This window comes from Equus przewalskii, chromosome 4 (assembly GCF_037783145.1).
Source record: "Equus przewalskii isolate Varuska chromosome 4, EquPr2, whole genome shotgun sequence".
NCBI lineage: Eukaryota > Metazoa > Chordata > Mammalia > Perissodactyla > Equidae > Equus > Equus przewalskii.
Genome location: NC_091834.1, coordinates 32,283,909 through 32,296,457, shown reverse-complemented (window position 1 = coordinate 32,296,457; position 12,549 = coordinate 32,283,909). Strand labels below are relative to the sequence as shown.

Genomic DNA, 12,549 nt, shown 5'->3' with positions numbered 1-12,549 from the left:
ATACAGTCAGCAATATTAAATTACATTATAGCCTTAGCTCCTATGGAAATGAAGCTGAATCATCAATTTTTTATCTTATTAGTCTAATTTTACTTTTCACTGAAGTAAGCCATCCAACTTAGATTTCTGATCAACTTCTACCCAACAGAAAGCTTAAATGGCTACAGCTCTTCTCCAGTGTTTTTGGACACAAGAGTTTAAAACATATCACAAAGAAATCTAGTTATTTAAAAAATTTAATTAATTTTGCCTCAGTTTTACATTTTCCATTAATGATGAGTTAGTTACTCCAGGGAAAGGTCAGTGTTTCCTAATATATACGCTAACTGACCAAGATCTCAACTGGTACCGTGCAGGTACCATTTATATACAGAAACTCTGTAGACACTTACGGCTAAAGCCTTATAGGAATTTTAAGTTACAACGTAGAAAAAAACAGAAAAGTAAAGTTTAAAATTCTAATTTGTGAAAAAATATAAGCTGTGGTAGACGCCTGAAAAAGTATCAACACATTTATTACATCTTATTCCTAATCTACCACAGGCATTTAACGGAACAGTGGGAAAAGTTAAGTAAGAAGGAATTTGCATAGATATCCGGAGTGTAAACCTAGTACTATACGATGTACAAGACCTCGTGTGGGTTATCACTTTCCAGGATATTTTCGATTTTTTGTTCAATAGCTAATAGCGTTAGCAATTTTTTAAATGTGAAAAGTGAAGGGTGACCACCAATAAGGGCTAATTTAGATTTAGAAAAAATAGGCAATTCTTATAGAACTACATGAATGCTTTGTACCTCTTTTTAAGCTGTTGGTTAAACATAGGTTTTAAGATTATGAGGAACAGGGTGTCTGACTTTATGGGCTTTTTTATTCAAAAAAAGTATACTAGACAATCAGAGATTCCAACTATGCAAATTATTTCTTTAACTACCTGTGCAATTACCTAATCAGTACAAAAAATATTTTCTTACGCAGAGACAAACAGGCTCATCAAGTGCCAGGACACTCTCCTGACCACAACACTCCGCCCGTATACATTTTCTCACTTATGGATGGAAGTTACTAATAGAACAACAGTAACAAATAACAAAATCTCTCAGAAAGTCTTAGGCAAAAAGAGGTTATAAACATGAAGAAAGGCCAATTAACTAATGTAAGCAAAGGTGATACCTTAACATACAGAGGAAGTTTGTTTTACATGGAAAAAAAAATCAATTTCCATATATATTACTACAAAAGTAACAAAAATAAGAACTTCTATTAATTGCAGTATTGTTGGATGAAAGAACCATTAAAATTAAATAATGATAGATCTGTTTTAAATTAATATATTCCACAGCACCGTTATTAATGTTATCATTTCAAGGTCACGAAAAATCAAGATTAGTTTGTGACCACTACAGCATAAAAACAAAGTGAACTTGATCTATAACTGTATGTACGAATTCCAAAGATGCTAACAGGATTTAAACCTTTCAGTTATGTGTTCAGATTATTCTCATCACATACCTCTGTTCTCGATAGTTTCTTTTCATGGACAAGAAGAGAGGGGAGAAAAAAAAGAATTAGTTACCTATGGAAGCACATTAAGAGACAGCACTAAACAAAAGCTTCAGCATTCAGAGAAGTCTCCACTAGAGGACTCTGAGTTGAAAATTAAAATGGGGAACACACACAGTCGCACACACACAGATTCCACTTCATCTTCAGCAGAAGTGACACCAAAGGGGCAGTGACAATATTTTCAAATAACTATTTTTAAATGCATAAATAAACTTCAGTTATTAAAGAGTAACTGTTTTCTCAATATCAAGCTTATCATATTAAACATTTAGTAATATTCTAAAGTCAACCCTATTTCAAATACAGGTTTTCTGACATGTATATTGATTTAAATAATAAAATTAATCAAGTTACTTATATAAATTAACTGTGTTTTCATAGAAATAAAAATCGTAGTTTATTTATTTTGGAATATATACCCCAAACTAAAGCCATTCCTAAGAATTTCAAACAGGAGAACACAAACTTTGGACATTAGAACATTTTATTTCATCGTGTATGATAAATTAGAATGAGTTAATTCCTGGCTGTCATGAACCTCCTAAGTTATTACTACTTACTCACTGAAACTTCACATTGGAAATACTTTGTTCAAAGTTTAGTAAAATACACTAAAATAAAATTACACGAGTTTCAAAACGAACCGACCTAAACAAAAACGTTTCTAGAGGATCTGGCAGTGAAGTACTAACGATTTTTAACTTTTAACTTAAAAGAGTTGATTTTTAACTTTCCATCGTGACCTAATTAAGTATTAATATTTTGAAGACATGTTAGAAAGGTCAAGCAACTGAGCAGGGGGCTCCCTCCTCCAAGACCAAGGACACTGTTTCCATGTAAGATTTCGTTTGTAGCACCTTCCCTGGCCAATCTATTCTGTACATTTTGTAACTATCTTGTTTAATAATGAACTCATGAGGGTAAAAATGCCAATTTGTTACTTCTTATTTTTCATTGCTGAAACCATCACAGATGGGGGGGTCAGAAAATAAGCCCAGAATCTTTCTATTCAACATGTTTTACTTTTTATTCTCGATCTGATTACCTGAGCAGTCCACCAGTTCCAAATGAGTATTCCTCATTTCCTATTCCTGCCATTCCCCGACTCCAAGGCTTGGAGAAGGAGTAGAAAGTTTAATTGGAAGGATTAATGAGAAAATGAGTTCTCAAGTCCTAAATCCATTTTCGAATTTCAAATAGAATATGTGAAACATCATATTCATGAATTTAATTCCTGAATTAAAATTTCTACATTCTCATTCTATTTTTAAACATACTCTAAATAAGTTTTGTAATATTAAAATTTTCATTTAGATTCAAATTATTTATGAAGAGAATACTGCAGTATGAACAAGATTTGTCTTTTCTTTAATGAATCTACAAAGTACATATATTCAGAAATGAAAATAAAAACACCAGTGAAACCGCAAAAGAATTTCATAAAAATAAGAAATGAAATACAGAAAGAAGTACTTCTAATTCTAATCACTACAACAAATGGACACAGGAAATATCACTAGTAATCTGCATCTACTAGCAATAGGAGTAGATGTTTAAGTTTCCTATTTTCTGAAAGGGAATTTTTTCCAAGATTGTAAAAATGAAATATAAACTTGCATCAGCAGGTGGCAGAAAATCACACACTACAGAACTAACAATTTTGCTTTCCATTTTCACATGACCAAATGAAACCAATAAGCTACTTCAAAGCAGCAATGCTTGTCATGGCAACTACTATGTAAGTCCTGCATCAGGGAAGTCCAGGAAATAGTGTTGACTCTAAGACGGGGCTAATTCACCAGAGGTGTGAGGAGACGTAAAACAATAAATATACAGAAGACTCTTCCTTTCAGACATATAATTTTATAACTCCAAATGTTACGCTGAAATCAGCTGGTGAAAATATAAGTATGCAATATACCTAACAACCTGCACATCAAAGAGGCCAATAGGCACGGAGCAGCTACTGTGTACAGGGCTAGGGACTTATTTAATGAGGGCAAGGCATTACTTCTCAGCTGTGCTCTCCTTCGCTATGCTATACCATGCCAGACTGACTATGCTATGCCAAACTTTACTATGCTGTCTCTGCTATGTGTTAACACAGCCTTCCACAAATGTCTTTCTCTATTTTAATGCCTGTAACATACAAAGTTTATCCTGGCAGTAAACTAACTGCTCTCTTTTCAGTCAAAGAAACTGTTTCAGAGTTTGGACCTCACAATAAGCAACTGCCATATTTACTCTTACAGGTGTTTCCTTTGGTTCCTTGGTTTATGATCATGCCAGGTGATAATAATAACAGCAATCACATAGTGCTTAGTCTATTGAAAGGTTTGAGGTATTTTTAAAGTCTAAAATATTCTAATTCCCAAGTTTTTTGGTGGACTAAGTTTGTTCTATGAGGGGAAAAAAAAAAGGCTATAAAATGGGGCGATGCCCAGAATGCCTAACAAAAGCTGCAGACCTTGCAAATGGAGAGAAACTCTAGGCCTGGGAACCTGAAACAACATCATCAGAGATCGGCAGAACTATGATTTTCAGTTGAAATATTAAAGAGAACTTAAGGTTCGCTATGCTTAAGCTTTAATTTACTAAACTTAAAAAAGTTATTTGAATACTAAGGAAAATTTTCACATCATGAGATTGAAGTACTAAAAAGGAAACTGAGGATAGTAAATATGTAAACTAAGTTCGGAATGTTTGAAGTCATTGACTTAGCTAAATGCTTAAGGGAATCAAATATTCAAAAGTTATATAACATAACTTTTTAAAATTTACAAATAGAACCAAAGAATTGTAAGTTGAACTTTGAAGATTAAAAAAGAATTAGGCTTTTAAAAATTGTAATATAAAGTTGAATTTTAATTTTAACAAAAAAAATCTCTGAACAGCCTTATCTTCACACAAAAATACCCACATATTTAACAAATAATAGTGTCCTCTTCATGCTGGTTGTAAAGATAAAGGGGTTTTGCCCTCAGCACAATGCATGGCCATTGCAAGCATTCAGTAACAGATCTGCTGCTATGGTTCTTGTTGATAGTACTGTTATTATTGCTGTCGTTATTAAAGCATTACGCTCTCTAATTCACTATTTTGCCTAGATTTCTGGGTATGTGGTTAAGCCAAGACAACCTGTGTCACTAAAAAGCAAACCAACACAGCCTTTGTATAAGACATGATTTAGATAGATTTTACTTAACGCAATGGTTTTAAAACAATATTCAGTAATTTTAGAATAGAAGGGAATCATGTCAAGATCTAAAAAATGGTAAATTATTGTTACCTATAATCATGCCAAGAATAATCAAGATTGAATGCTGAACCAGACCCATTTTCATTGCAGGTATATTTATCCAATGATACAAAACTTTCTAAATGTTTAACTCATTTAAACAAAATGTTTTAAAGTGTATTGGGACAGTAACAATATTGAGACGTTTCACTTACTTATAACCCCATGCAGTTATTCCTAATAGGAGGGCCAGCACTAAAATGGTGCCAGCAATGATGCCTATTATGATATTGGTACCAGCAACACCTAAGGGGAGAAAAGAAACAGTGAAGATCAGTGTATGTAATCGATATTTGGATATAAAATTCTTTCAGAAACTTTATTCTCCAGATTCGTAATCATCACACTAGCAACATTACTTGTTTGAAAAAGTGGGTAATTTTTTAAAGGGAAGAAAAATCAACCATAACTTAGCAATCCACATCAATCATTTTTTTAAAATAATTCTTTGTGTATATCTTCCCTTGTAATTCTTGTCCAAGTGCATTTTGCACAGTTGTATTTTCCAGATTTTTTCTGTAAAATATGATCAGGTCATTGAACTAAAAAAGGAAGAGTAAAGATAAGAAAAAAAGGAGGAGTGATACTACTATATTGACACAGCACCCTTTGGGGAGGAACTTCTAGAAATCTGTGTTCCTTTCGAACCTGACCTCTTCCTCAGAAATTCTAGGAATGTTATTGTTCACATCAATCCATGTTTACTACTAATGCAAGGTCCTTATTGCTCTCAGTTGTGTGTGATATTTTGTCTCTTAAAGTAAATATAAGATTCTAAAGGGAGGGGCTGGCCCTGTGGCCGAGTGGTTAAGTTCGCCCTCTGCTCTTGTGGCCCAGGGTTTCGCCAGTTTGGATCCTGGGTGCAGACATGGCACCGCTCATCAGGCCATGCTGAGGCAGCATCCCACATGCCACAACTAGAAGGACCCACATAAAATATAATATACAACTATGTACCAGGGGGCTTTGGGGAGAAAAACGGAAAAATAAAATCTTAAAAAAAAAAAAAGATTCTAAAGGGAGAAAACATGTCTACAGATTTATATAATGAGTGCTCAGGTAGTATAAATGATAAAAGCAGTGCTTTTATCATCTGGGCTTGTACTTCCCAGCCTTGGTAATGAAGGCTTGGCATGCTAGAGAAGGAAAAGCCAAAGGAAAAGATAGAGTCTGGTGAGCTGGAGATCGGTGCTGGTGAGGCATGAGAGTGAGGTGGTGCCAGACTGGCAGAGGGCCAGGGCAGGGCTGAAGCTCAGGACTCAGTAATGGCATTGTTGGGTCAGCATCTGTTGTCAGGCAGGCTGAGATATAACCCTTAAGGGGATTATGGCAGTGAGAGTGGCCCAGTGAATCAAAGCCTTGGTCAACAAGCTCAAGTGCGGGCCCAAGAGCAGAAAAGGCAGAGCAGAGGCCTGGCTCTGATACCACGAGATCTGTTTTGCTGATAATGATTTACACCACATGTTTAAATCACTCAGATCTGTTTCACCCAGAGGAGGTAAGATCTCTCCTTGTCTGCTGCACTCCTGAGGCATCTTTCTAGACATCAAGGATCAGTAATCACGGCTGACTGGAGCAGATTCTAATTCCTCATGACGGAAGGCATGGCAGCCTCTCTGTCTGGGAACCCTCAGGAGTCAGGTTGGACGGCAGGGCTAGGACATCTGAGGAGACTGGCAGACTCTCCCCTGTCCAGGTCCTCTGTGGGATGGGTGGATACAGATGCCAGAGTACCCCCCGGGTCACTAGGATTTTCCTACTCTAAGACCTGGTATGTCTGTCTTCCCTTCCTTTTCTTCCAGGGATTCAACAGGAATCAATAAACTTGAATGCTAGTCCTGATCATTTCTAAGTAATGGTATGACAACTTTTGACAAGTTACTTAAATCCATGGACCTGAACAGCCTCATCTCTGCATTCACTGCTGGAACTAACCCTACACTACCATTGCTAAGACTGGGGATGCCAAAATCTTAATCATTCCCTGATTTTCTTTATTAAAGTCACATTGGCTAAGATTTTTAACCTGTCTGGATGATTAGAATAAACATACACCTTTTTTCTCATCCTTTGGAGGTGAATGGACTTCAGGATTTGAGCACTATTTCACGCAACAGAATACTCAATAATGAAACGACAAAATAGTTTAAAAGGGGACATTTACCTCCAAGGTATGTGTTCTTTCAATTATCTGCATTTCATTTCTACTTCTCCATTTAAGCCACTCTGGCCTTTAGAACTGCACCTGTTGTTTCTTATCCATGTCCTTAAACCCCCACCAAGCACCTTGGCCAAGGTTACTACTTCTAGAATTACCTACAGTTCAGGCAAAAGAACTGGGGTTGAATATAGATGAGATCCTATAATAATGAATAATAAAGTCAACAAAATATTTAAACATAAATTCTTCAATTGTCCCTATTTATTTAGTCCTAAAATATAAAATTCTCTCTTTAAATTCAGACAGTTAAGAAGTTTGACTACTTTCTTCATTTAAAAGAAATGCTAAGGTTTGTTGTCAGCCCCAAACAAGCACAATACTTGAAAAATCTCAGCCTGATGTAGGACAAATAAGGCTAAATCAGTAGCCTAAGTTATATTCCACATTATATATCATTACAATTTAATGGAAGCAATCAGTTTTATAATGTGGACCCCAGTTGTATATTGGAGTTCATTATTATGTGAATTTAATTTATATTTGTCATAAAAATAATCCCAATGAAACTGTCTGAAGAGTAGTTTTCTCTTTCTTTGTGTATAAAGACTATGTAACAGTACCAAATGAAGCACCTACCGTTGCCAGACAGAGTTATACCAGTCTTTGCATCATCATTGTGAGGGAAGTACGTGCTGCAGTCTGCACCTATCCAGTGTCTGTTACACACACACTTCAGCTCATTACTGCAAACCTGAAATCCAAAATCAATTGAAACTTCAACTCCCTGGGACAGAGGCATGAAAAACAAACATTAATTTCTAATTATCATGTGCTAGACTTTGATGATACTGAAAAATTATTGGTACTTTCTTCCTAATACTAATGACTTTATTTCTTACTCAAGTACTTAAAAAATATTTTCTAGAGATCAACAGTTGACCCAAAGGGAATAATGAATTTTAACAGAAGAACGAATTTATGTCAAAAAAAACAATGAAATTATTGTTTTGCATTTCATTACCTTAAATTTTATATTAAAAACTAAGTAGGATTACAAAATCATTTGCAATTATCCAATCCAAGAGTTTCTTTCTTCCAAAGAAATTGTCTTTATACCAAAATTTTATTCATCTTTTTTGTGTGTGTGTATGTGTGTGAGGAAGATTAGCCTGGACCTAACATCCGTTGCCAGTCTTCCGCTTTTTGCTTGAGGAAGATTGTCACTGAGCTAACATCTGTGCCAATCTTCCACTATTTTACGTGGGATGCTGCCACAGCATGGCTTGACAAGAGGTGCTAGGTCCACACCCAGGATCCAAACCTGCGAACCTTGGGCCGCCAAAGTGGAGAGCATGAACTTAACCACTACACCACCAGCCTGGCCCCTCATTCATCTGTTAGGAAGCACACGAGATAAAGAGAATCTGACAAAGAAGAGGGGAAGCCTGATACTTTGCAGCGATCTGAGAAGAAAGCTTCAGAAAGCTATAACCTTGGCACCTCAACTCAAGATACAGAGATTAGCTACCTCAGTGTCATGGGAACTGAGAACTCCCTCAACAAAGCATAGGGAAAAAATGCACACAAAAACGGCACCAAATTTTTTAAATTATCAGACAATAATCTGTCTTCATTTATATATCCAGGAAACAGAATCTACACCTAGATCTTATAATTCAAAACAACTTTGAATGGAGTGGGAAGTAGGAGAGAATTCAGGTTTAAATCTGAGGCTTAAGATCAGAGTTGTTCAGGAGGCAGATTTTCACTAGATAGATTTGTGTCTTTTGTCTGATCTAATTTGCCAGGAGACAACACACATCCACATCTAAATGTAACTATAAAATGTGACTAAAAAATTGCAGATTTTAAATTAATTCAGATTAACAAATTTCTGCAGATTAATAAATATGCCAGAAGAAAAGAGTTTAAAGGCCTGAGTTTGAGTCTCCAGTTCACCACTGTCTTACCAACTGACCTTAACCAGCTCAACTGGCTTCTCCAAGTATCAGTTTCCATCTCATACAACAGCACCAGTGATACAATGACAAGAGCAGACAGTGATACCAGTGTCCAGCGATCATAACAAATCAAGTCATAGCTAACATTATTGAACACTATGTTACAGACATTGTTTTAAATATTACATATAAGTTACAAGTATCAACTCATTGATTCTTCCCAACAATCCTGTAAAGTAGACTATATTGCTATTGCCATTTTACAGAGAAAGCAATTGAATCACGGAGAGGCTAAGTAATTTTTCCAATCTTACCAGTTAGTAAGAAGCAGAGCTGGGATTCAAACTCAGACGGTCTGAATCCAAGCTCACACTCTTAACTACACAACAGCAAATAGAGAATATCTACTGCATTTCTCATTTTAATTATTGTCACATACACAGAGTTGAGTTACTGTAAGTTAAAAATAAATAGGCTATAACCTTTCTGTCTAATGCATAATTATTGTAAATAATTTGGATGCCATTTGCCACCTGATCTACTTAGGTGCATCACTCTTTTACTCATTCATTAAACCAACAGTTAATTAATACAACAAGCTATGTTTGACATCTGGGTTACATACTCAGGATTCTAGATGAATAAGACATAGTTATTCATTAGTATGAATGATCAAGAAATAATTTCATTATTCTTTCCCATGTCCCCCCAAAAAACATTTCCCCCTAACATTCTCTTAATTATTAAGGAAAAAAGACTTAGCAGACCCCTTTATAGGAGAACTACTTACTATATCCTTCTCTAGTCTCATGTGCCATAAGAACTCCTATTCTTTGGCAAAGAATAACAATTAGTAACACCTTCCTAAGGAAATTCTTGGCATATCCCTCAGGGATATACATGGAATGACCAGGATTGAAGGTTTACAATTCCAGGACAAGGATCATTTACCTCAACTGGATAATGCAACCAGTTCAAGCAAAAAATCTGGAATGAGGGTAAAAAGAAAATTACAGCACAGGTCAAAAGAACAAAGAACCAAAAAAGTTTTTGTTAGTATAGGAATTCCTAACTGAATTTAGTGTTTTAAACAATGCCATTCTTCCTGTTCATCTGTGAGAAACATTTTCCTAAACTATTCTGTTTTTATTTCTAGGAGTTATCCTCAGCTGGTACTCACTGGTGTGGCTACAGCAGTTATTTATGGTCTGTTCTAACTGCTCAGTGCCTGGACCACACTAGTTGTTACAGATTGTGGCCACTGCCTCTGCTTTTTATTTATTCTTTTTTTTTGAGGAAGATTAGCCCTGAGCTAACTACTGCCAATCCTCCTCTTTTTGCTAAGGAAGACTGGCCCTGAGCTAACATCAGCGCCCATCCTCCTCACTTTATATGTGGGACGCGTACCACAGCATGGCTTGCCAAGCGGTGCCATATCCACAGCTGGGATCCAAACCAGCGAATGCCGGGCCGCTGAGAAATGGAACAGGCACACTTAACCACTGTGCCACCGGGCCAGGCCCTTTACTCTCTTTTTTTTATCCCACTATAGTTTGTTAAAATTTATCTCCCAGATCACTTGTAGAAAGCTGGCATTATATTACATGAGATCATATTAACATAATAAGAAAAAAGAGGAAAAAAAAAATAGGGGCCGACCCAGTGGCGCAGTGGTTAAGTGCGCATGTTCTGCTTCGGTGGCCTGGGGTTCGCCAGTTCAGATCCTGGGTGCAGACATGGCACCGCTTGGCAAGCCATGCTGTGGTAGGTGTCCCACATATAAAGTAGAGGAAGATGGGCACGGACGTTAGCTCACGGCCAGTCTTCCTCAGCAAAAAGAGGAGGATTGGTAGCAGTTAGCTCAGGGCTAATCTTCCTCAAAAAAAAAAAAAAGAAAATAGAAGATTATACTTTTCCTTATTCTAAGGCTTTTGCAGATTACAAACAGAAATATTCAAATGACTATGACCAAATTACTGCTTATATACCAGCCAGAAACACAAATAAGCATGTTTTCCATTACTACAGAAATAAGCAGTTTAGGGTCCTATCTATTTCTGTGATATGAAAGAAATGAATAGTTCCCCCACAGCAAGGTACTGGATACTTACTCCATTTCCTGAACAAACAGTGCCTTCTTTATTGCTTAAGCATGTACTAAAGTTGAAGGAAGCCACAGGAAGACACCTGTGTTCTAAGCACATCATTTGAGGACCACAAGGTGTCCCATCTTCCACGTAGCCAAGATCTACATCTTCTTCAAGCTTAACATGCCCACCACTAAAAATAAATTGAGAGCAAAAAGAAAATGGGATTCCATTAATTCATGTTCATCTTGAGACTAGGCTTCAACACTAAAAAGTAGGCAATATCAATTTCTCTATTTTCTATTAACCATCTAATAAAAAACAGTAGCATAAGCATTTTCAACTTCTAAATGAAGGAAGCAATCAAATCTTTTGACCTAATTCTTTTCAGAGATATTCATATATTTTAGGATTTAAACGTAATTATTACAACAAGGACCTGAATTGAAATTACGTTATCATTTTGCCTTGGCTTTATGTACAAGTCAAGTAAGCCATTATAATTAGTATGTGATTTGATAAGTAAGTAGCTTTCAAGATTTCAAACATGTTTCAAACAAGGATGAGAACTGGTTTTGGTTTACATTTCCCAAGAAGATTGCGATGTTTACAAATTATATTTGAGAATGGCTAAACTACTGTAACTTCACTATTCAATATAGCAAGACTACATGTCATATAGGAATAAAAAAATAAATAGAATAGGAACTGAAAATGTATATTCAAAATCAGTTTATTCATATGGTGCCAAGTCAATGGTAGCACAAAAATCTCCACTCTTTTTATTTATTTTTATCAAAATTATACATGCATACAGTTTAAAGAGTCAAAGAGATAAATTGGTTTTTTAAATGCAGTAAAGTGGTCTACTGCTCCCTACTCCTCCATGTATCCTTCCCTGGAGGAAACCATCTTCTACTCTTAATTGATTCTTTTGTTATTTATGTACATACTTTTAAATAATGAGCTTATGTCACTGTTTTTTATTTTTCCCTTTTAAGTATTATCAATTGACTTTCTTCCATGGAATATGAGAATTTATCTCTTTTCCCTATCCTCTCATCATAAATTTAGTTTAATCAATAGTTAAATCATTAACAAACATGCACATTATAATGACTATGTTCTTCAGTTGAGCAATACAGTATTGCCATAATTAAATTCTTTTCATGTACAATTTTTTATTTTCCCTTAGATTAGCATGTCTCTTGCTTGTTTGTTGTTTCTTTGCCTACTTTTCTAAGAACTTATCTCTAACTCAAAACTAACCCAACTCTGCTGTCAAAATCTCCACTCAAGATGTGTGTGGATATCAGTTCACGTTCCTGTAGGAATCTCCCCTGCAGTGTCTATGCGGAGTCTCCCCTGTTCCTATCTGATCCGGTTATCCCCTGTCCCAGGTGCAGAGTAGTACATCTTGGATTTCCCCTCACCATTCACTGCAGGATTGCCTTGTCTCCCTTCATGGGGAGTAT

At 35.9% G+C, this 12,549-nt stretch overlaps 1 protein-coding gene across 28 annotated transcripts in view; it reads right to left on the bottom strand.

Annotated features, from left to right (window-relative positions):
* The window catches only part of ADAM22 (ADAM metallopeptidase domain 22), a 247,036-nt gene that overhangs the window by 28,484 nt on the left and 206,003 nt on the right, over positions 1–12,549 (bottom strand). For 25 of the 28 annotated variants that reach the window (XM_070617414.1, XM_070617391.1, XM_070617393.1 and 22 more), the window contains exons 23-26: positions 11,099–11,267; positions 7,663–7,777; positions 5,021–5,111; positions 1,514–1,531 (exon numbers count right to left, since the gene is read on the bottom strand). In XM_070617414.1, the coding sequence (XP_070473515.1) occupies positions 1,514–1,531; positions 5,021–5,111; positions 7,663–7,777; positions 11,099–11,267 (393 nt within the window). The remainder of the gene's footprint in view (positions 1–1,513; positions 1,532–5,020; positions 5,112–7,662; positions 7,778–11,098; positions 11,268–12,549) is intronic. The other 3 variants (XM_070617403.1, XM_070617419.1, XM_070617420.1) reach the window with 1 other exon arrangement.